This window comes from Rutidosis leptorrhynchoides, chromosome 4, assembly GCF_046630445.1.
Source record: "Rutidosis leptorrhynchoides isolate AG116_Rl617_1_P2 chromosome 4, CSIRO_AGI_Rlap_v1, whole genome shotgun sequence".
NCBI classification, from domain to species: domain Eukaryota; kingdom Viridiplantae; phylum Streptophyta; class Magnoliopsida; order Asterales; family Asteraceae; genus Rutidosis; species Rutidosis leptorrhynchoides.
The window spans coordinates 641,605,850-641,631,678 of record NC_092336.1 but is presented as its reverse complement, the minus strand read 5'-3'; the positions used below and the strand labels follow the sequence as shown (position 1 = coordinate 641,631,678).

General features: G+C 35.5%; 1 protein-coding gene across 1 annotated transcript; it reads right to left on the bottom strand.

Moving 5' to 3' along the window:
• Positions 1-7,004: 7,004 nt before the first annotated feature.
• Positions 7,005-7,574, bottom strand: LOC139843174 (uncharacterized). Its single transcript, XM_071833241.1, has one exon. The coding sequence runs from the start codon at positions 7,572-7,574 to the stop codon at positions 7,005-7,007; it is 570 nt and encodes a 189-aa protein (XP_071689342.1).
• Between the last annotated feature and the right edge of the window lie 18,255 nt (positions 7,575-25,829).

Below are 25,829 nucleotides of genomic sequence, written 5' to 3'. Positions count from 1 at the left end.
TTCTAATTAAGGAAACTTTCCTAACTTAAAAACTTTCTAAAAATAGAAACTTTCTAAATATGAAAACTTTCTAAATTTGGAAACTTTCCTAAAGTAGAAACTTTCCTAAAGTAGAAACTTTCCTAAAGTAGAAACTTTCCTAAAATAGAAACTTTTCAAAAATAGAAATTTTTCCAGAAATAGAAACCTGCCAAAAATAGAAACTTTTTAAAAATAAAAAGTATGTGTCCGTACGCTGTCCTGATCGAACCGAAGCATACTGAGTGTTGTTCTATGTTTACTTGCAACAAGTACTATAACTATCATACTAAGAATTGACCTAAGTTAGTTATTTATATCGACCTGCTTTACTTATAGGTCGGCGTTGTGATCATTCTTGATCACTTACTTCATTTCCTGTTCGCATTTTTGTGTGGTTACTTCATTTGCTTTAAGGTGAGTTATAGTCCCATTTTTCTATTTTAAATCTTTTGGGATGATAATACATGCAATTTATTTTATTTTTTGGACACAAGTGGAAGTTGGTTTAAATTATTCATTGTGAGTCGAACAAAAATATTCCCTAATCTGGTAATTGTAATCACTGGTTTCTACTGGTGAACGCGAATCCTATGGATAGATTTATCGGGTTTGACAACCCCATTTCGAGCTAGTCGCGCTAGCAATTTATAATCGGAATGTTTAGTACTTCGTATTTAGTTGAAGATACACTTGTTCGGTGTATATTATTTATTGTGTTTGGCAAGGGTAAATAAATGGTTAAGTGGTTACCAGGTGGCTCACAGAAAATGGAATAATGTTTTTATATGTTTTCTAGCATATAGTTTTGTGGTCCAAAAAGGAGTTTTTATGTTTTCAAACATAAATTTTTATGGTTTAAATTAAATATTATTTGCAATATTAAACCTATAATTCACTCAACATTTTTGTTGACAGTTACTCGCATATTTTATTCTCAGGTTCATGATTGATTGCTTCCGCTGTGCTTAGAGAGTCTGCATATTTATGATGGCAGCTTTTGTTAAATATTAACTTGCATTCTATTTTGATACATTTAATAGTGGATGTTGTTGACTTGTTTTGGTCAACTTTTGGTTAAGTAATAATGTACGGTTTTTCTAAAATTACATATTTTGGTAGGTTTCCTTTATAGGAAATTATTTTTAAATAAAGAATGCAAGGTTATTTATCAAATTCATATAGAGTTATGATCAAGCTGTGGGACCAAGATAACGATGGTCGTCAAGTGTACTTTGACGGGTCGTTAAAGATATAAAGCCCAACAACAACCCAGAAATTACAAACCGTGTATATCAATGCGTATAGCAATATAAAGACACGGGAGAACTAAAAACACTATAAACCAAAGAGAATAATAGAAGTAAATAGATTCCTTCGGCGGCAGATAAAAAAGAAGAATGACAGATATGAAAGTTAGGAGTATATCAAGAATCAGAACTGGATGGAGCATATTGACGAATGCTTTAAAGTATGAATTGAGGGAGAAAGAATAGAAAGCGTGAGCTGTGAAATTAAGGAAACGAAGGGAGTGGATTTATAGTAAAATATTCGACAGAGCAATCGAAATAGATTATTGCATTTAACCAAAGAAGATCATAATTTCCTTAATTACCGAAGAACCAAATCTTATTACAAAGATTTTCTCTAAATCCCTTGAATTCCAAAAATCAACCTTGACTACGTCATAGGTTAAGATGAACTTGCATTTACTCATTTCACTCATTTGTGATAGCTTCACTCGTACTCTTCACATAAACAAATTGTTTTATCCATATTACTTACTGATGATAAAACTCTAATTTTCAACTCGTATGCGTCATGAAAACATACTTATTGTCAGCCATGACGATCCCAATCAAATTTCGGGACGAAATTTCTTTAACGGGTAGGTACTATAACGACCCGGAAATTTTGACTTGATTTGAACCAAATTCTCGTTATGATTTAATGTTTCTGGCATGATAAGCAATGAATTTTGACAAGTTTTAAAACTTTTGAAAATGAGTTTTTATATAACAGTTGACCACCCTGTTTATCCGACGATTCACGAACGTCGTAACTTGTGATAATTGTATAATTGTGTGTATATATATACGGAAACATGCGAATAATATTTATATATGAAATGATAAAAATTTACTATTGAATGATGCAGTTTCGAATTAAAAAGTTTACGTATATAATCGTTTTATTTTTATGATGTATTTTTTTTAGTTTTTAAAAAAGACACGAAGTTAAATCAAAGATGTACAAGTTGTAAAGCACAACGTAACTTAAATAATTGAATCGAAATTAATTCATTTACTATTCATATGAATAGTAAATGAAACGAAATTAATTAATTTACTATTCACATGAAAACGATATGATAGAAATTATTAATTATAAGTTACATAAAATACCCCTGAAGTATTTAATAAATACGACTTTTAAAAACATTAAAATTCGTTAATTCGTTTGAATTAAACGAATTCAATAATTCACGGTGGCACAGAATGATCAGCAGACTAGTACGTACACTCTACATCGAATGTATATAGTAATTTTATAAATAAATGGACCTTTTTACAATTAATTTTATAAAGCTTAAGACCAAAATAGATATATGTATTCAATTATAAAAAGCGGAATTCTTTTTATTTATATTTTTACCCGTCAATTATTAGTAACGGAGTACGAAATATCGGTCCGTGAAAACTGTCGGTAGAAATGACAAAACATGGGCGAATTTTAAATCCCACGTTTGATTCTATATTATTATTATATTATTACTTTATTATATTATTATATTATATTTATATTATTATATTATTATAATTATTCTATATATATCGAACGAATTCTGATTCTGGTTTCAGTTTTCATTTTACAATCCATCTATCTATCTTAATACTCCGTAATGATTTATTTATGTTATTATTATTATTATTATTATTATTATTATTATTATTATTATTATTATTACTATTATTATTATTAAAGATTATTATTAATCTTATTGTATTAATATTAGTAGTATTGTTATTATACATAAAATACTACAACAAGGTCATGAGCGAGTTATTTTCAAAAATGGGTTTTTGAGCGGGATGAAGCTAGGGAAATTATGGGTTATAGCTATGGAGGTTATAAGTAATGTTCGTGGGTACCATGGGTGAATCAAAGGCTAACCTTTTATTTATCATTTCCGTTGCGTCTATGTACTTTCCTGCAATATTGAATCTCAATATTGATACGTGAGCATTCATATCTTATCTTTTTTATATTAATAGGGTATCCATGTCTAATGCTCGAGTATATATGTTTATACATGATTGTATGCTTAATGTCGTCGTTAGGTAGTTTTATGACGAATCACGAATTTAATACATGTACTACTGATATAAAGTATATGTTATGCATGTTGTTGGAAAGCTGGCGAAAAATTAATAACTTTTCATTTAGAAATTGCGTGATTTCGATAAACGTGTTAAAATTTATGGTCAACTGAATTATGATTGACGTTAATTGAAATTGCTTTTGAATCTACAATTAATATTTAAACAACTTGTTTATATGATTAATAAATTGGATTTTTGAATACTACTAGTCGAGTAAATGAATTCTTATATAAGACACATCTCGTTTTGTTAAACAATTGTCAAAGTTGACTTTTTGAAATGACTTTTGTTAACTTTTGCATGTCTGTCTCGAACATTAGGATTTATGATACACTATGATCTGACCTATCTTGTTAGACAGTTATTGATCAACATATACTAATATAGGTTCGTGAATCCGAGGCCAACCCTGCACTTGTTCAGTGCCGTCATGTGCATAATTGCTACGAAATACAGTATTGTGAGTTTATAGATCCCTTTTTAATTGCTTTTGCAATCTATATTTTTGGGCTGAGAATACATGCAATTTATTTTAAACGCAATGGATACAAGTACATACTAAATTCTACATCGAGTTTGAATCGAAAATCCCTTATCTTTGGTAACTAGTAACTGCCGGTTATAAGAACTGATGGGCGTGAATAGTTGTATATGGATCCATAGGGCTTGACATCCCCGTCCGTTCCAGGTATAGAGACCCTAGCCTGAATTATAAAGCGGACGTATGCTATTTGAGTTTAGTACACGCTGGTTTGCGTGTACTGTACATGTTGGTTGCATGTATGTTAAAACATGGGTACTTATTATATATACGTTAAGTTTAGTTACCAGGGTGCTCAATCTTGTAGAATATTTTGATAAACGTTTCTGGATGAAACAACTGAAATCTTGTGATCCACCTTTATATACAGATTATGCGCAACATTAAAACTATGAACTCACCAACCTTTGTGTTGACACTTTTAAGCATGTTTATTCTCAGGTTCCTAGAAGTCTTCCGCTGTTTGCTTATACGTTATACAAGCTATGTGCATGGAGTCATACATGCTTTATTCGAGAAAACTTTGCATTCACAAAATCATCACCATGTAACTTATTTTGACTGTATTGTCAACGGATGTAGTATTGTAAACTATTGTTTACGGTGATTATCTATACGTAGAAATCATCAGATGTCGAAAACATTGGATTTATATATTCATTTATGGTGTGCTTTTTCAAAAGAATGCAATGCTTACAAAACATATCATATAGAGGTCAAAACCTCACTATGAAATCAATGAATAACGTATCGCGTCAATAGCGATTTTGACGGGTCGTTACATTATTCTTGGAGTTTTGACACTTGGATTCAATTTCAGCTATCATTAATCATTGGTAACTTTTATATTTACTCTCTTGATTAATATTATGTTTTTATTTGTTTATCTTTGTGTATGACTTCTTCTATTGCAATGTCTAGCTAATTTATTTATATATTCACTTGGATGATTGAATCAAGGTGAAGGTGAAGGATTGCTAATCTTTATGTTTATAAAATTGATAAATTACTCTTGATCCATGATTTTTATTAGTCCCATTGATTAATCCATTCGATTGCATGTTTGTTGGTTAACTAACGATAGTTAAGTTGAATAATAACTTTTCTAGATTATTGACAAATGATTTAGGATTCGTTGAATTGTACAAGGGACACCAAACTACAAGTAGACGATAACAATTGAAAAGATAATTGAGTAGGTAATTATGAAGCTAAAAATGGACACTAATTAACCATCAATTGAATCACCATCTCGAGTAATTAAAATTGATTGATTGTGTTCTTAAGAAGCACGTAGGAAACTAGCGTTATTAACTTACACTTTCATGATTAAATTAGTATCTAAGTAAGGAACACCGAACTTATCTTACTAATTTGTGAATTGATTAATGAACTAGGTAAATGATAGTTATACTTAGGTTGCTAGTCTTTGTTGGAACCTAATCAATTTATTAGTTTATGGTGATGTTTGTTTTTCACTTAATTGACTTAATACAATGAAACTTAATATAAAAAGCTATTAAGGAGTGTTTGTTTTTGATTTAATAAATAAGACATGTCTTAATTTAAAAAAGAAGGAGAATTGTGAATTTCCATTTATGTCCTCGGTTTTTAATAACTGCTATTTTAACTACCCACTTATAAGGTTAATTTAGTAAATTTAATTATTCAGACGTTTCTTCAGTCCAAAAATCAAACAATAATTATTTATTCGTCAAATAATTTTTTCAGACGTCATATATATATATATATATATATATATATATATATATATATATATATATATATATATATATATATATATATATATATATATATATTCAGACAAAATGATTTAATAAGAAAAAAAACAGACGAGGCCTATGTTTAATAATTATTTAATATGTATGGTATTAGTTTAATTAATTAGTTTATGTGTAGGAATTGGTATGCTATCTGTTGACCGAGTACCATGCATACGTGGGAGCAGTTTATCATTTATTTAGGTACTAGTGAAAATGAGTGTAGGTGTAGAGAGATATTGGAGATCATGGGTTAGTTTCTTATTTCTAACTTTTAATATTTAAGAAGAAGTTTTGTAATCAGTTACAACACAAGTGGTTAACAATGTAGTCTTGTAGTTTCCATTGATAATTTTGTTCGATCTTGCTTTCGTATTACATATCTCTATTGCAATTATTTTTTGGCAATTAGTTTCAGTTTTATCTCATGAAGTTAAGGGTCCTGTGTCCCAACAGTCTTAAACTGTATGAAGCGACAGATAAATATAGTGTCACCAATAAATCAATTGTATTGTTCTTAATAAAAGCAATTCAAATTATGGAGAATTAATTCTGAGTGAATACCTTTTTATCCTCAGAATTCGTATCTTGTTAGTTTACTTTCATTAGTTTAATCAAAAATCACTTTCAAAGCTCCTCTTTTACTTAAAATAATTATTAGTTTTAGATTCTTAAATTCAACTGCTCCCTGTGGAATGAACCTTGCGTTTGCTATATCTTTACTGCATTGATCATGAATAGTTGCCTGATTTGCGTGTTAATTTGATTAGTTTAGTTCAAGATATTTAGGTTGCATTTTAGTACATCAATCATAAAAAATCAAAATCAAAAACTCATTTCTTATACTCCATAACTATCCTTAAATCCTTGAATCAAAATTAAATCGAACTTTAATTAAAAACTCATTTTTATAAGAAATCCAAATTAATATTTAATTGTAATGTTAATGACTCAAAACCTAAAATTCAACCATTAGTTTAAGACTGTTCCTAACCCTGCATGTGACATCACAGACATATTTGTTCTTTTTGGCACAAAAAGTGCATTTGTCTGTGACATGGCAGTGTCAGATTTTGACCCTCAATAACCCCAAATGTCAAATGGAAGTGTCAAATTCAGTAGGGTCCATCAGTTTTGTATTTTTTTCAAATGAATTAAAATGGTAAATAAATACAACAAAATAAAATAAATTACATATTAAATAAAAAAATACATAAATTAATTTTTCATAAGAATTTAAAAATACATAAATTAACGATTACATAGATTTAATAAAAAAAACTAATTCACATTGTGAAAAGTTGTTGGAAGGTTCCAGATATGCTCGACTAAATTCTCGGTAAGTTGGTTGTGCATGTCTCGATCCCTTATTTCTCTTGCGATAATGTCTCGATCTCGTCCTCTGGTACGTATATGTTCCATACCATTTTCCATTTCTTCGGTAGTGAATCTTTCTTCCCATTTAGAAAGTGCAAAGTTGTTATCTTCCAGTATCATGTTATGTAATATGAGACAACATTCCATCACTCTTCGCATCCTGTTAACTGGCATACTTCGTGAAGCTATGCGTATAATATGAAACCGACCTTGAAGAACCCCAAATGCCCTCTTTATATCCTTTCGGGCACTAGCTTGAAATCTAGTAAACTTAATCGTTGGTTCTTCAGTGGGACATGAATATCCTTTAACTAAAGTTCCCCAATCGGGATATATACCGTCCGCAAGGTAACATCCTTTGCTATATTCATGCTCATTTACCTCAAACGGTGCGGATGGAAATGTTCCGTTCTTAAGTTTATCAAATATAGGTGGTTGGTTCAAAACGTTAATATCATTGTTGGAACCCGCCATCCCAAAAAAGCATGCCAAATCCACAAGTCATATGAAGCAACTGCTTCAAGCATAAGGGTCGGTTTCTCGTGATCACCTCGAGTGTATTGTCCTTTTAAAGCAACAGGACAATTCCTCCATTCCCAGTGCATACAATCTATACTCCCGAGCATACCCCTAAAACCATGTCTCTCCTCGTGTGCACTATATAATCTAGCAACATCATGTGCATTCGGAGATCACATGTATTCACTTTTGTACAAAGTAATAACACACATACAAAAGTAATCTAGACATAGTATTGATGTTTGCTCACTCATTTGCAAATATTCATCCCACATATCGGCAGCGGTTCCATACGCCAATTAGCGTATAGCCGACGTACATCTTTATAAAGTAGTAAATGTGGGCCCACCGATAGCATCAAAACGTTGAGAAAAGTAACTAAAATATTCTCGCATATTATCACTTTGAAAATTAGTTATACCTTGCACTATCCGGAGAAATAATTGTATCCCCATACGGAAACGCCTTTTAAATATTTTTTGTGGATATTTTGGCGTCTCACAAACATAATCATTCCACAAACGTTGTGCAGCAACCTCACGTTCCCTAGGAATGTAAACTCTAACTCTCGGAATATACGGTGGCAATTCGACTTCGGAGTCATCTTCTTCTATTTCTTGAATTAACTGAACAATCCGCAAATCTTCGAAGTCGGAATTAGAACCCCGTAACCTCGAACCCATTTATAAAATTGTAAAGTATTATAAAAAAAAACATAAAGAGAAAGAGTAGAATGATAGGTGTAAAAATGAATTGGTGTTTGGTGTTTATATAGGTAAAAAAGTTGATTTAAAAATTATATATTGAAAAAACTGGTATACATCCGTTGGGCAACGGATATAATTCCCCAACCAACCAAATGCTGACACATGGCCGGTGAAGCCCCCGTTTTTCAGTCAAATATCCAACTGACGCCCCCACGCGTATGTTTTTGACGCCGCGATATCGGCGTCAGGGGCGTCAGATTGGTCCAGCTCGTCTGACACGTTACCTTCTGACGCCACGTTAAAACTGGTCTAACTGCATTCTTGTTTGACAATTAATGGGTAGTAGGCTATTAATATATAGAAACAAAACTAAACTATTGGTAGAAACATAAAACAATTAATTTAATCAACGCTCATAATAAACATCATCGTCACTAGAAACAGCATTCAACTGTTGCACAGCTTTCGACGATTCCAAAAGTTGATAACTCAAAACATTTTTCGGTGATGAATCGTCGACATAAATAATCGTAAGTCGTAAGGGGAAAATTGTACAACTAATTTAACAGACGGATAAAACCCATATTCTGATTCATTCTTCACTCTACGACCGTCAATCGTTTCTTTTAAACCATGATCAATTTCTTTTAACCCAGAAAACGTGGTGGTCGCCGGCGGCGAGATAAAGTCAAGAACGATTCAGATCTGAAATCGACTGTAGCAGTTAAGAATGAAGGTCGTTGTTTCAGAGGTAACTAAAGAACAAGAAGGCAACGGAGGTGATCGTTGCGGATTTTATTAGAGATGGTAGATTCATGATGAACAAAGACACTTTATAACTGAAGGTGGGTTTGTGTATTTAAATGAATGAATGTTTACTTCAATGTCAAAGGTTCTGTTTTTTTTTTTTTTTCAACAGGTATTGGATTGGATATGAATGTTTGAATGTGATTGATTGATTTGGATCTTGAGTTCGGGTTTTAGATTTCAGTTATCGATTTGAGGGGAAGATTAGGGTAGTTATACGATTTGGTGGGAGGAATAAGGTATGGAAAAAGATAAAATAAGGGAAGAATCGGGTAGTCATCGTCACTAACAGGTGATGTTCCAGTGAATTAAAAATTTATTGTATGTACTATATTATTTTATTTATATTATAAATATAAAATCCAGATATTTAGTTATTTTTGCTGATCTTAAACCTAATGCAGATTAATTTGTATTGTTAATCAATTAACTGACATTAAGTCTTGGACCACTGCTATGCATTTTGAAAATCATAGGGATTACTGGTATAATTTTAAAAAGAAAAGGACTATTGACATAATTTTGAATAAATTACAAGGACCAATAATATAATTAACTCATTTTAGAGTTATCTTAGAGGACTTCTTATCTATGTTAGTTAAAGGATGTGGCACCCGTCAAATATTTGACCAAGATACACATAGTTGCGTCATACCTTGCGCCAGCTGCATTCCTCGCACGTGTTGACATAAATAAGAGTGAAACCCACTCGATCTACTATTTGTAGGTGTTGTGAGAGTATATATTCAAATTCAAATATTCAATTATAAAATTCATTTAAATCGTTTAAAGTTTAAAGTGAAAATATAAGATTTGAAAGGTTTAGTTTAATGAATGTTAAAATGGTTGGTGTTAATGTGGTACTGGTATAGATGATAGAAGTTCAGTTAAAAAATGTTAGAATAAAGAATAACTTCATAGACATTGAATGATAAATCAGTAATTAAATCGATTACATAACTATAACTCAAATAATTACGGAGTATATAATTTTAAATTGGTTGTGTTGTTACAAAAAAACATAAATGTCTAACATCTATATTCCCCGTGATCTAACTCTTTAAGGGTGTGATTGGCCGACTTGAGATTATTATGTGGTACTCATAGCTTGAAATTTTCGGATCTTTTCTCCTCATATGCTATTTAGGTCACTCAACTTGGGATTATTAAATAAAAAAAATGACTGGACAGTCGTGTCATGTTTGATACAAGCTCTGCATCGTTTTTTCCTTCTGTTGATGTTTTAGTTTTGCTCTTGGTATGTTGGGCTAGATCCTTGGGCTGTCTTGGGCTAGCCCCCTTCCTTTCTTGTTTTCGTGTATATCCTTTTTTCGTGTGTGTATATATATATATATATATAGGGTCAGGATCAATGGGGAAGTAACCAATCGGGGGAAGCAAAAAAAAAAAATTTCCGTTTTTTTTTGGAATTTTTTTTTTCCGACATCAAGATCACACGAAAATATGAACATTTAGAAGAGACACTTCGTGATGAATGTTATTATTTAGGCGGGAAAACGATCGACAAAAATAACATTCAAGATAATATTGTTCGTGAAGAATATGAACGTTTTTTTTCTTCTTCATGTTTTGTGAAGTAAAATTTAGCCCGATTTAGAGTTTAGAGTTTAGGGTTTGGTGTTTTGGGTTTATTTGGGTTTGGTGTTTTGGGTTTATGGAATAAACCCAAAACACCAAACCCTAAACCCTAAACTTTAAACCGTTCGTGTTAAAAACTCAATCTAAATCCTAAATCTAAACCCTAAATATAAACCCTAAATTTCTAAACCCTAATATCTAAACCCTATAAACCCTAATATCTAAACCCCAATAGCTAAAACCTCAACATGCGCTCGAAAAACACGATAATTGTTATATATTACTTCTTCGAGCGTTTTTCCGCCAAAATAAAAACATTTATCACAAAGTGTCTCTACTAAATGTTCATATTTTCATCTCATCTATAATGTTCGTGAACAAAGTTTTTTTCAAAAAACGAAAAAAAAAAGTTTTTGCTTCCCCCGCTTCCCCCGATTGGTTACTTCCCTCTTGATCCTACCACTATATATATATATATATATATATATATATATATATATATATATATATATATATATATATATATATATATATATATATATTTGCTTTAAAGAAAAAAAAATTATTGTACGTATTTATTTGCCCTAGATATTTCATATCCTCCCACAAAAACTTACCAACCCATTTCTCATCTCGTATATTGAATCTTCGTAGATTAAGGTCAGTTCTCAATAGTCCCAATCCCAACATACTTTTAATGGTATATTTCAAGCGTTTTATTGAGTTTGATGAAAGCATTAATACCCGATGACTGTAGACTTGAAGCACTTTGTCTAGTACGGTAATTTATTGTAGTCCTAGATATTAAAGTCACAAAAATTTTCACCCTGAATTATATCTGTTGGCGCTTACATCTTTTAATTTTGTTTTATTTGTGGTTTGCTTTTTTGATGAATTGTAAATATATTTTATTACCATAAATTTTAAGGACTAAATCAGTACTTTGATACACTACTGCAAAAAGGGACATGAAAACTGGTTTTTAGGGGTTAGGAACTGGTTTTAAAACCGGTTCTTATGTATAGAGGTTTTTAAAGTGGAGACCGATTTTTTATTTTGCCTTTCAAAAAAAAAAAAAGTGGAGACCGATTTTGAAACTAAATGGAGGAGAGTGCACTGAAAGGTAGAACTAAACGGTTAAGGGTGAAATGTAATTTTAGTTTTTGGTATATATAATGAGAAGTGGATTTTAACTTTTTTGTTTCCCGCTCAAAAGCAAATAAGAATCGAGACCGGTTTCTTAAAAAAAAAAGTTTCTAAAGTGAAAACCGGTTTTTGATAAGGAACCGGTTTCTAAAATAGATTTTACGAACCAATTTTTTTCGGTTTTTCCATTTTTGTCTAAAAAAATCGATTCCTTTTATTCTTAGGAACTTGTTTTTAGTTGTTACCTTCAAAATTGATTTTTCTAAAAAAATAAATTCTTTACTCATTTTGTACTAGTGATATCAATTACAGTAATAAAAAATGGATGCATGATTGGTTAGCAATGGTAGCTGTGTTTTTATCCCTCCATGGCAAACAGACAACACCAAACATCTTTTTATTGACAAGTTGCAACTCTTTAAATATTAAAAAATAATTTTCAACCAATGAATCAAAGGATATATATAGTGTGATAGCCAACTAGCTAGTGAAGCTGGGGTCCAGCTTTTAACTCTTGGCTTACTTGTCCATCTAGAACACTACATGTAAAAAAATTTAAGACCACTCCCTATCGTAACTAAACTATTCATCCTCTTAACCTTTCACATCAGCGCCACATCAACACCAATATCGTATAATTAACTCATAACTAAACACTCCCTATCATGGCTAAAACAATATTCCTCTTAATATACAACGTACAAGCAATAAAGCATCAAGTCCAACAATAAAAAGCACTGGGACCCGCAATTCCTATAACTCTTCCGCTAAATCTATGGTGAAAACGGGTAACTAACGCAGGTAACTAAGTGGTGCCTATGGTTAGTTACGGGTAATGAGCGGGTGATGGGCGGGTAACTAACCATAGGGGGTGGTCTAAGGCCACTCCCTATCGTAACTAAACTATTCATCCTCTTAACTTTCTACGTCAGCGCCACATCAACACTCAAATTCTATAACTAACTCATAAAATCCTATAACTACACACTGCCTATAATGGCTAAAATATCTTCCTCTTAACTGCCACGTCATTAATTGTACATATAATCACATTTTTTTTAAAACAACACTTTTATTAATAAACACAAATAGGGTTAAATATATATGAATGCTTGTACAATATGGATTAATGCTTGTACAATGCTCATAAAAAATAGTTGTATAATATGCATTAATGCTTGTACATATCTTGAATGGGGTATTTTGTTACAAAAAGGTACTAGTAGACCCCACTGATATGGCCGAAACGGACGGTTTTTAATTGCGCGGTGTCGTCAGGCAGCGGCTCGCCAGGATCAGCCACTCGTGGGAGAGGGTACTGTTTTAAATTTATATTTAGCGGGGCCTAAATCTTACTACTCCTTATAAGTAAGGGAAGTATGACCTAGAGTCGTATTTTTAAGATATCAGTAACATCGAACCTATATTTTAGCCTAAGATAGTTAGGGAGTAGTGAATGTTTATTTTGGGATTTTCTAGTTTATAAGACAGGTAAAGTAAATGCGATAAAATTTGTAATCCAGATAAGGTTAAAGTAAGTGCATACTATGATTTCGTCAGTTATGTTGTCGAGATTATGGAATGCTGACTCATGAATAGGCAGAGGCCTTGTATTCATTACACTAGTCCTAAACGCCCCTGTCATAAGACATGTCACTGGGTACTGCGTTAGGCTTGAAGATTCTGAATAGACAGCAACGTCCCTTACCCCCGACGCCCGTGCAGTCTGACTACAGGCATACACGTTCAGACGGCTCATCCAATTGAGCGACTCGGTTGGGTGACGTATTAACATTCCAAAATGGTCTAAACTTTCTTAAGCATAATAGAATACATGGTTTACCATATCCGAGAGACGTGATGTGTTTCAATGCTTTCGTTAATGATTGGTAAAAGATAGTTAGGCCCTTAAAAAGAGTTCAACCATAAAGAACACCATGGCCAAGTCAAGTTGACTTCCATGAACACGTTCGGTTATCCTAACGGTCCAATCCTTTATGTGTTTAAACAAACATTTCCTTAATTAACTAAGAATCCGTCAAGCGGGGTGCAATGCTTGAGACCGCGTTATGGTGCAGTGTACTGGTCAACACTAACTGTGTTCTATGGCCTTACTTAGCAGAGGTACAGCTTACAACAACCGCTGTGCTTCAGCGTGCACGTACGAAGTTTATATGCTTGGTGACTACACTAGCATGGTCTAGGACCGACAATGTACTAAGGGTCTAGTCAGATGTTTCACTACGAAAGAGTCCTCAGTCGGAATCCAAAGCACGATAGACTTACTACAACTGGTGTGTCTCGGTCGATCTTACGTTGTATCCGATAGACTTCTCTTACCAAGGGGTGACACAGATAGTGTACTCTGAATCGGGGTTCGCGACCTCCCAATAACAGAGCCTATAACTACGTTCTATTAGTTGGAAAAGTGATTGAGTTTAAAGCATAATCAGAAAGCATTTCGACAACATAGACAAACCATAATATTATTTCGGCATTATAACTGCTTACATCATAGCATACACTAAAGATAACTACTCGCTAATCATGGGAACAATATCATAAAACATTATATAAGATAAAGGATAGAAGTACCAGTAGATTAAACGAGTTCCGAATACAAAAGTGACAACTTCAAGACTCCATACCGCTCCTAATACAATCTTCGGCGTTCTTCTCCGGGTACTAGGTTTCCCGCACAGAGTCGAAGGCCTTGAGAGTATGACTAATTTTGTACAAGAGAGAGAAAGAAGTGAATTGAAGTGTGTGTTGGAATGAATGACAAAGACCCTTTAAATAGACTTGAAATTTGCCAGAATACGCCTGGCAGGCAGCATGGCAGGCCGTATGGTGGGGCGTATTTGGCAGGCCGTATTGCTGGCAGACCGCATGGTGGGCCGTGTGTTGGGGCGTATTTAGCAGGCCGTATCCATACAGGCAGGCTGTATGGCAGCCCGTATTGCAGGCCGTATTTGATGCTGGTCAGCCTTGATTCCCTGGATCGTAACTTGATTTCTTGTCTTTCACCGTTTTTGCTCTAGAATCTTCGTTTTAGCTCCGATTCTCTTGATTCTTTTTGCACCGCCTTCGTAATTACTTGTTCTTCAATTCTAACCAACGAAGTGGGTATTTTGCCGACAAAGTTCAAATTTTTCTTGTTTTTGGGCGTTAATACCGGGGTGAAAAAGTGACTTTTTAGCCGATATCAAATATCCCACACTTAGACTTTGCTTGTCCTCAAGCAAACTCTCATTTTTTTAAGAATCTTTTCAGTGTTTCTTTTCTAATAGCCTAAGCGGTTTACTTTTATTATAAGAGGAAAAAGATAAGGTGAGTCATCTATGTTAGGATTGAAATTATCTCTGCAAGCATGCGAGGTGGTTACATGACATAGGCTAGCTTTCACGGGTCACTCAAATCACTCAAGTGTTTAGGGTTTCCTATAGATCTAAGAAATGAATACACTCATAGCCAGTCATGCTGCACCCATCATCATAGGCTTGATAAAGACTCACATCCTTGCTGCTAATGCGAGAACGGTAGTAATCTCAACTTAATAGGTTATTTGTCAATGATGGGAAAGGAATTTTGGAGTGGTAGTGAAGTTGTTTTTGAAGGGTGAGATAAAAGGGTAATGTAGTCTTTACACAGACTTTTATTCGGATAGATAGGAGTGCTGAAGTATTTTGAGAAGCACTTTTGAACTTTTTCTTCATTTGATAATCATTTTCGGTCGAGTTCTCTTCGGCATTTCTCTTATTTAGTTCTGCTCCTTTTTTCAGAACTTGAAAATATCATCATTTTTTTTTTTTTTTGAGATTTCATCTCGAGAAACTTTTTGCCGGTAAACTTTTTCAAGACCTTTGCCATGATACTTGAGAGGTTTATAACATCGGGTTTTCGGAAGGAATCTCATTTTCTGAATTTTTCGAGAGATGGTAAAGGTGATATGGATGTGGTGGTGGAGTAGAAGTAGTGGAGGTGCGGAAGATTTATGTTTGACAAATGGCTAGCTATTGAGTACAACCGAATCGCGTTTCGCTGCTTGGAGATGTAGATCTAAAGCAAGTTCTGATTCTGAGCACAGACATCGGCACACTCAACGGAAAATAGTGAAGCATTAAATATGAATGCTGGTCTTATTTGGGGTGCCTCACCATAATCAATTTAGGGTCGATAATGCCTTAGTCATGCAATGCTCTATTAGAGATTTCAATCTAACAAGATTTCCACCCTACTTAAGCCTTATTTTTATTGACAAACGTTTTAGGTTTTCAAAAATACTCTTTCGAAAAGGGTTTCTTTTTGCAAAAAATTTTGAAATTTGGCTTAAGGACTTGGAATCTTCGTAATGGTTTTTTATAATACAGCATAAAAAGATACCAATATCCCACACTTAGACGAACATTGTCCTCAATGTTCCTAGTGTATCCCACACTTAGAAGTTTAAGTTGAAGATTTAGGAGTATTTGTCTAGTGTTTTAGTTGGGTGTTATCCCACACTTAGTGAAAAGCTAGGATGTGGCATAGTTTGAATCTTGAGCTAGTAGCGAAAAGAAAGAAATACCCCTAGCAGATGCGGCTGGCTTCCTTGCTTCTTTATCAGCTCATTTGTCATCCTTTATTCTTCTACTCTACTTTATTGCACGGGTTGCCTCCCGAGAAGCGCTTTTGTTTAAGGTCGTTGGCTAGACCGTAGTGATGCTTCAAAAAGCAAACATTCCTCGCTGATGGTTGTGATCTTGGTCTTTTCGAGGGAATGTGAGTCTTGGTGGATAAATCCTGAGAAAGTGTCGGACCAATAGTGGTAACAGGTCCGGTACTTCTCTTGAAGATCTTCTGAAAGATAAGTAGTGCGCAGTTTTGGCTCTTGATAAGTCTTGAAGTCCGATGAGAATATGATCCACAGCCCTGCTGGTTGACCCATGAATGTCAATCATAGAAGCAGTGCTGGTGTTGATGATTTCTCTGATGGGATGCTCATTTCGGAGGTCTTCAAATAATGTCAGAAACTGTATCTTTAGAATTTCGAAGTCTTCAGAACGGTGATCTCCACAGTAGGAGTCGGTTGCTTTGCACAGATTAGTTAAGAGACGAAGATGGAAAGAAGTGAACAGCAATCCTGATCTGAGTATTAATTTCACCGTCTTTGAGTATATCTCCCGACATCCAGCTTTAAATGTGAAACTAGGATCTGTGGACTCGTGGAAGATACGTGATAGCTGCTTCGTAACATAGGTGGCAATGTTGACTCGATCTGGCTCAAGATGAGAGAACGGATTGTTTCGCCTTGCTTCCTCCATAACATCATCTTGTAACTCTTTGATAATCAGATCAGCGTGGTGATCAATTGTTACGTAAATCACTAGTCTGTCTGGTGTGCTTTCGAAATTATCTCTATCCAGAAGAGCGAAAAGAGTGTGAATATCCTCGACCATCTGCAAATCAGAGTGATAAGTCGGGCTCCGGTGGAAAGATCCATATGCTTCCGGATGAGAGTCAGTAGTGCTTGTTGGTTTCGTGAGAACGGAAGTGCAGATCCGGCTAATGCGTTATAAACCCTAGAGTAAATGATCTTCTGATCTCGACAGAATCTTGTTTCGAGAATAGTGCAAACCACTGAATTATGCTCTCGTTGCCTTTCTTCGTGATAGATATGATCGTGAAGAGAATTGATAAAGTCTTGAATGCGTTCTTCTAGGATTTCAACATCATTGTCTTCTCTTCAGAGATAGAGGTGGTGTTCTTCTCTGATAGCCATAATTCATTCTGTTAATCGTAGCGAAAAATCAATGGTTGACTTTCGGATGGCTTCGAGAATGTCTTCAAAATCATCGGTATCATTGAAGAAGGTGATCATGTCTGCATTTGTGGATATAACCGGAATTCGATCTGAAGAAGAGTCCGGCTCCCCTTGATCTGGTTCGGTTAGAGAGTGTGAGTTATCAGAACGTCTTCATGTTGCTCTTCCTCGTCATCATCGGTATCTGGTTCCTCTTAGGATGCGTCTGATGAACGGGTTTCTTCAGTATTCTGATTCTCCGCTTTGATACTTACAGGATCAATTTCTATATCCTTAACCTCAGCCTTGTCGGTCTTCTTCTTGAAGCGAATGATTAAACTTTGATCTTCCGTTTCAAGCCTCATTATTTCTTCATGACGCTCAGTGCTTGAAACGGGTATTGTCGCAGTTTCTTTTACGTCTTCCATTTCCTCTTCCTCCTCAGATTCCTCCTCTTCCTCTATTTCTTCGCTGGGATCCTCTTCTTCCTTTTCTGGGTCATTTACAGACTGTGATTCGACACCCATCTCTACATCGTCGGCTGGTGGTAAAGACTTGTCATCGGAAGTGATCTGTCTGGTGGAAATAGCAAACATCTCTGCCTGTCCAGAAAGATCGGTTGGTCGGTCAATTTTGAAGGTAACGCTCTCCCCATGTGATCGTAAGATCAAGGTTTGATTGAAGACATCAATGACAGTCCTAGCCGTATTCATAAAAGGCCTTCCTAACACTACTGGGGTGTGTAGGTCTTCCTTGATATCCATTACTACGAAATCCGTAGGGTACAAGAATTTGTCGACTTTCACCAAGACGTTCTCAACTATGCCCTTAGGATACCGAATTGTATGATCGGCAAGTTGGATTGTCATTTTGGTTGGTGACAAATCTCCTAACTCTAATCTCTTGTAGAGAGAGTAGGGGATTAGGTTGATACTTGCTCCTAAATCTGCTAGCACATGAATGGTTCCAGATTGGTAGATTGAACACGGGAAAACGAATCGGCCCGTATCTCCTAGCTTAGGTGGTATAGAGTTTCTGAGTAATGCAGAGCATTCTTCATTCAGTGGAATTTTGTTAGAGTCTGGTATCCTCTCCTTTGTAGAAAGAAGCCTTCGGATGTATCTCTTCTGGTTGGGAAATTTTGGACATGGTGTCCAGGAATCTGCCATCCAGTTTGAAGGAATCAAGCTTGGATGGTTCTCCTTGTAGCCTTCCAGGATAAGGTACGCGAACTGGAGTTTCAGGGGTCAGCTTCTGAGTATATGTCGATTTGTTCTTGAGCCTAGTTGACCTTCTCTGTGGTTCTTCCTCTGGGATTACGGAATCCATTTGCTTTGCCTCTTCTATGTGGGGATTTTGGATAGTATTACTTGGCAATCTTCCCTGCGGTCGGGTTTCAAGGCGTTGTGATAACTGTCCGAGCTGCGTTTCCAAACTTTTGAGCAGAGCCAATTGATTTCTCATTAGTATCTTCGTCTGATCTTGTCTGGTTGCAGTTCTCTGATTTAGCTGTTGTTGCCCTTGGATGAACTAAGTTAACTGATCATCAGCTCCGAGAGTGGGGTTAGCTGCTTTTGTAATCTGGGTGGTAGGGGAATTTTCCTCAGCTGGGGGACCAGTGAGTGGAAGTGGTTGATCGTAGGTCAATTGAGATTGTTGTGCTGGGTAAGGTGGATAGCGATAGCGGAAAGGTTGATTGCTTCGCTGAAATTGATTAACCCTAGGTGGTTGATTGAATCCGGGATTTGGTGGACGAGCTGGGTATTGGACGTAACAGACTGAACCGTCGGGGTTTTCGTACTCAACTTGATAATCTTCAGTAGGTTGCGGGTTGGTACAATTAACACAAGCCTGAGCTTGGTTAACCTGCTACGGCTGCGTCTTCAATTCTCCGAGTTGTTTAGCAAGAGATTCCATCTTGTCCGTGAGGGATTTGATGGCCTCCGTTTGATTGTTAAGTGCAGAGAGTGGGGCAGATGATGAAGTTGTTTCACTACTGTTCCAGTCATGATGATGCATTGTCATGTTTTCGAGCAATTCCCATGCTTCCTCTGCGGTTTGGTTCATCAAATTCCCTTGAGCTGCTGCATCGATCGTCGTCCTATGATTTACCATAAGACTATTGTAGAAGGTGCAGATTGGGGCTGACCGTTCTAGCTGGTGATTAGGGAATTTCTTCAGCAGGGTTTTGAAACGCTCCCATGCAGTGTAAAGAGATTCATAATAACTTTGTTTGAAGTTAATGATGTCATTCTTCAGCTTGGTTTGTTTAGAAGGGGGAAATATTTGGTTAGGAATCTAGTAGCCATCTCCGTCCATGACATGATGGAATCTTTTTCCAGTCCTTCGAACCAAGTTTGAGCATGATGAGTGAGAGAATAGGGGAACAGGTATAGCCGGACTATATCTTGTCCTATCTCTGGCTTTTTGTAGGAGTTCGAAAGAGATATGAATTTATCAAGGTGAGAATTAGGATCGTCATTCGGTAATCCATGAAACTGACAGCTATTCTGAATGAGATGGATGATTTGATGTTTTAACTCGAATGAGTGTTCTTGAATCTCTGGAAATCTGATTGGTCCTCCTCGACCTTCAATCGAGGGTTTGATATTTTCTGCTAAAGTAACGTGTAATGCCATTTGGTTTCTGATTCGTGCTTCCTTGCGTGCTTTAGAGATTATTACGTCTGGATCAGGTACGAATAACAACGGCCCTGGTCTAGATCGGGTTTGGGTCATACACTGGGTATGCCTTTTTGTTTTTAATTTTTTGCAGATAAGCTAAATTATAATAAGCTAAACTAAACTAATTTAATTCTACGGTAATCTAATTTGATCTAATTGTAACCTAAGTTAATCGAAGGTAGTCTAAGGTAATCTAATCTAAGGTAATCTAGAGTAATCTAATTTTTTTTAACTAATTAACTAACTATCCTACGGAGGAATATGTTTTTGGTTCTGGCTACTGATTCCTTGGTATTTCGGTGACAGAGCTCTGCACGAACTATTCAACAAACCAAGTGGCCAGGCCAACTACGGAGATGCAGGATCCTTTTGGTCCCAATATAATTGGCGACTGTTCGGAAAATCCAATAACCAAGTCCGTGTATAATTGTCTTTCTTAGACACCACTAAATGCTTGTGAATAAGTTTGATAGAGATCAGTATTGCCTGATACCAGTTCCCCGGCAGCGGCACCAAAAACTAGGTAACTCTCCTGATATGGCCGAAACGGACGGTTTTTAATTGCGCGGTGTCGTCAGGCCGCGGCTCGCCAGTATCAGCCACTCGTGGGAGAGGGTACTGTTTTAAATTTATATTTAGCGGGGCCTAAATCTTACTACTCCTTATAAGTAAGGGAAGTATGACCTAGAGTCGTATTTTTGAGATATCAGTAACACCGAACCTATATTTTAGCCTAAGATAGGGAGTAGTGAATGTTTATTTTGGGATTTTCTAGTTTATAAGACAGGTAAAGTAAATGCAATAAAATTTGTAATCCAGATAAGGTTAAAGTAAGTGCATACTATGATTTCGTCAGTTATGTTGCCGAGATTATGGAACGCTGGCTCATGAATAGGCAGATGCCGTGTATTCATTACACTAGTCCTAAACGCCCCTGTTATAAGACATGTCACTGGGTACTGCGTTAGGCTTGAATATTCTAAATAGACAGCAACATCCCTTACCCCCGACACCCGTACAGTCTGACTACAGGCATACACGTTCAGACGGCTCATCCAATTGAGCGACTCGGTTGGGTGACGTATTAACATTCTAAAATGATCTAAACTTTCTTAAGCATAATAGAATACATGGTTTACCATATCCGAGAGACGTGATGTGTTTCAATGCTTTCGTTAATGATTGGTAAAATATAGTTAGACCCTTAAAAAGAGTTCAACCATAAAGAACACCATGGCCAAGTCAAGTTGACTTCCATGAACACGTTCGGTTATCCTAACGGTCCAATCCTTTATGTGTCTAAACAAACATTTCCTTAATTAACTAAGAATCCGTCAAGCGGGGTGCAATGCTTGAGACCGCGTTATGGTGCAGTGTACTGGTCAACACTAACCGTGTTCCATGGCCTTACTTAGCAGAGGTACAACTTACAACAACCGCTGTGCTTCAGCGTGTACGTACGAAGTTTATATGCTTGGTGACTACACTAGCATGGTCTAGGACCGACAATGTACTAAGGGTCTAGTCGGATGTTTCATTACGAAATAGTCCTCAGTCGGAATTCAAAGCTCGATAGACTTACTACAACTGGTGTGCCTCGGTCGATCTTACGTTGTATCGGAAAGCATTTCGACAGCATACATAAACCATAATATTATTTCGGCATTATAACTGCTTACATCATAGCATACACTAAAGATAACTACTCGCTAATCATGGCAACAATAACATAAAAGATTATATAAGATAAAGGATAGAAGTACCAGTAGATTAAACGAGTTCCGAATACAAAAGTGACAACTTCAAGACTCCAGACCGCTCCTAATACAATCTTCGGCGTTCTTCTCCGGGTACTAGGTTTCCCGCACGGATTCGAAGGCCTTGAGAGTATGACTAATATTGTACAAGAGAGAGAAAGAAGTGAATTGAAGTGTGTGTTGGAATGAATGACAAAGACCCTTTAAATAGACTTGGAATTTGCCAGAGTACGCCTGGCAGGCCGCATGGCAGGCCATATGGTGGGGCGTATTTGGCAGGCCGTATTGCTGGCAGACCGCATGGTGGGCCGTGTGTTGGGGCATATTTGGCAGGCCGTATCCATACAGGCAGGCCGTATGGCAGCCCGTATGGCAGCCCGTATGGTAGGCCGGATTTGATGCTGGTCAGCCTTGATTCCCTGGATCGTAACTTGATTTCTTGTCTTTCACCGTTTTTGCTCTAGAATCTTCGTTTTAGCTCTGATTCTCTTGATTCTTTTTGCACCGCCTTCATAATTACTTGTTCTTCAATTCTAACCGACGAAGTGGGTATTTTACTGACAAATTTCGAATCTTTCTTGTTTTTGGGCCTTAGTACCGGGGTGAAAACGTGTCTTTTTAGCCGATATCACCCACTAATGCCTATAATGAATTAAGATGCACTAGTTAAATCCATGGTTAAAGCCCTATAACTAATGTCTATGATGAATTGGTGGCTATGGCATTATGCGGGTAATGAACGGGTGGTGACGGGTAACTACCGATAATGCTCCCATAGGGAGTGGTCTAAGAACACTTCCTATATATCATTATTATTATACACATCCGTCAACAATCGTTAACTTTTGGCTACGATAGATATAGTCAAGGTTAGAGAATGTTGATTATAGTTTTAGTTAGAAGAATGATGGTTGCTTAGTGTTTGGAAGGATGTCATTCCATATAGGTGGGAGGAAGAAGTTGGAGGTGGGCGACTTGATTATAAAAGGAGGGCTAAGTCTTCATTCCAATTTGCACCAATCAATACACTTTAAGTATTTGATTATTTCTTTATTTCTTACCCTTGTTTAAGAGTTGTATTAGTTAAATACTTCGGAGAGTGTAGTTGGTTTAAGAGAGTCGTCTATGTCATTGTAACAATTTGTGATATAGTGTATTTCTCTTTTTGGATGCTCGTGGTTTTTTTCCTGTTGGGAGTTTCCACGTTAAATTCTTGTGTTGTGGATTTTTCTTATTTCTTTACTGTTACTGTTGGGCTGGGTGGTGGGAATTAGTGAGGCCGTAATATCACAACAACTTACATCAAAGCGTCAAGTAAGGCAGGTTGGGGGGGGGTCTCAGTTATAGGAGTCGGAGTATGCTCTGTGGTCGCGACTTAGTCTGAGCTTCCACATTAGAAACTACTTCTATTGATCATATAGGGTATCTGATTAGACAATATTTTTTTGATTCTGAGTAAGTGGTGTCAAGAATTTATAGTGGACTTGGTTGCTAGATTTCCAATTTAACGGATCTTGCCTCTCCACTACATCTGTCGGTCAGTTGAAATGTGGGAAAAATCAGATAAAGTGTTTTTCATAAGATACGATTTAACAACCCGTCCTAATCCTCCTGGACGAAGTCATCAACATTTGGTTCCATTGCGATGATCGACTCCCAGTAATGTCCTTAACATGAGCAAATGCACAGCGGAAGACTTAATTTGTACCTGAGAATAACATGCTTTAAAACGTCAACATAAAGTTGGTGAGATATATAGGTTTGATGCTAGCAGCGTAATAACTATGGACCACAAGATTTCATATCATATAATTAAACATAATACACTCGCAAGTGTATGTAAAAGTAGTTGAGCACTTGGTAACCATACTTAACATTTAAATCATCGCAGCATATTCTTAAATAATCACTACACCGTACCAAGTGTAGTATACAGAAACGAAGTACTGTGCAACCGTTGAAAACTGGTCGTCCAGCCCGGTTGGGGTTGTCAGGCCCGATAGATCTATCAACAGGATTCGCGTTTACATTCCTCAGGTAAATATTAGCTACCAAGTATAAAGAAATATGCCATGGTACAACTCAACATAGAATTTATTTTTTGATCACTTGTGTCCATAACGTAATTCATAAAATGCATGTATTCTCATCCCAAAATGTTTAGAGTTTAAAAAAGGACTATATACTCACCATGCTGTATTTTGTAGTAAAAATACATATAACATCGTTGATCAAATATAAGGTTGGCCTCGGATTCACGAACCTATAACACTTGTACATTTATTAATACACATAATCGTAATCGAAACTATATATTATACTTAGTGATAATTTTTATATTAATAACTTATATATTTTATTATATATTCAATTTGTATGTAAAAGTATTAATATATTTAATTTATGGGTGTTAAATATATTTTTATATAATCACACTCTCTGTTTACAAAATACTAGTTATAGTAACACTAGAATAATTATGATGATAAAAAAAAATAAACTTAAGAATAGTGATACTTTTAGTAATAATGATTATAATAATAGTAATACTGATAATAATAATAACTATAATAGTAATTTACTACTAATGATAATAATGATAATAATTTTTAAAATGATAACACTAATATTGTTTAATAATAATGATAATAATAATAATAATATTAATGATAATAATTTTTAAAATAATAATACTAATAATGATAAGAATAATTATAATACTACCTTAAAGCTTTTCCCAAAAACAATTCCTCATACAAGACTTGAACCTGAATCTGAGACCTCTCGCTCATCCCCCAACCAACACCCAGGACCATTCTACTGTTTCTTGTTTTTCTGCTTAAATTCTCGACATCTATTTATATATCCCGTACCCTTTATTTATCAACTCAATCCAACAGGAACTGAAGTTGGGTCACAGCTAGTAGGCAAAATCTCGGCCCAACAGACCCAAGATTAATTCGCCCAAACGGCTCAATTAAAAAAAAACATAACGGCCCAAATTTTTATACATTTTGAAATTTATAACTGATATTTAGAACTAATTGCTATCTATCCCTTTTACAACTTGTTTTGTCATCATCATACGTCATTATCCATTATCTTAAATAATTAAATACATCACTGACACTTTCACCTAAAGCTTTGTAATAATTAATTAAACATGATCACATGTATCATCCTCTAAAGTTCGTTGTTGTAGCAAAAAAAAAAAAAAAAAGCAAGTACAGCAAGAGCATAACAGCTAAAGGGTTTTTGATGACAAGTTGATCGAAGGATAAATTTAAGAGGGAGAGAGATAAAGATGGTTGTGTCGACGATGGTAGTCTTCAAGAAACAGGAAAGATGTTTAGTTGTTTTGGGTTTGTTATAGGACAAAAGTAGGAGTATTCGATGGGTGTAGCGGTTGTGTGGTGATCATGGTGGTGGGTGAGCCGTAGGTGGTTGTTCAAGATGGTCACGTTGATGGTTATAGTAGGGTGATGGTGACTTCAAACGAAAAAAAAGAAACGGTAACAAGCATGTGTTAGTGGGTTTCGTTTTAAGGTGATGGGTTATAGGGTGGTGACGGGGTGGTTGTTATGGGTTTCGAATAGAAAATAGTAACAGCGAGCAGTAGCAGTTGCAATTTGTTTCCATCGTGCAGGTGTTCGTGACTGAGATGTTTATTGTGGTTTTGATAGTTTGACATAGAAACAGAAACAGGGATTAGTTTAAATGGGTTTCAT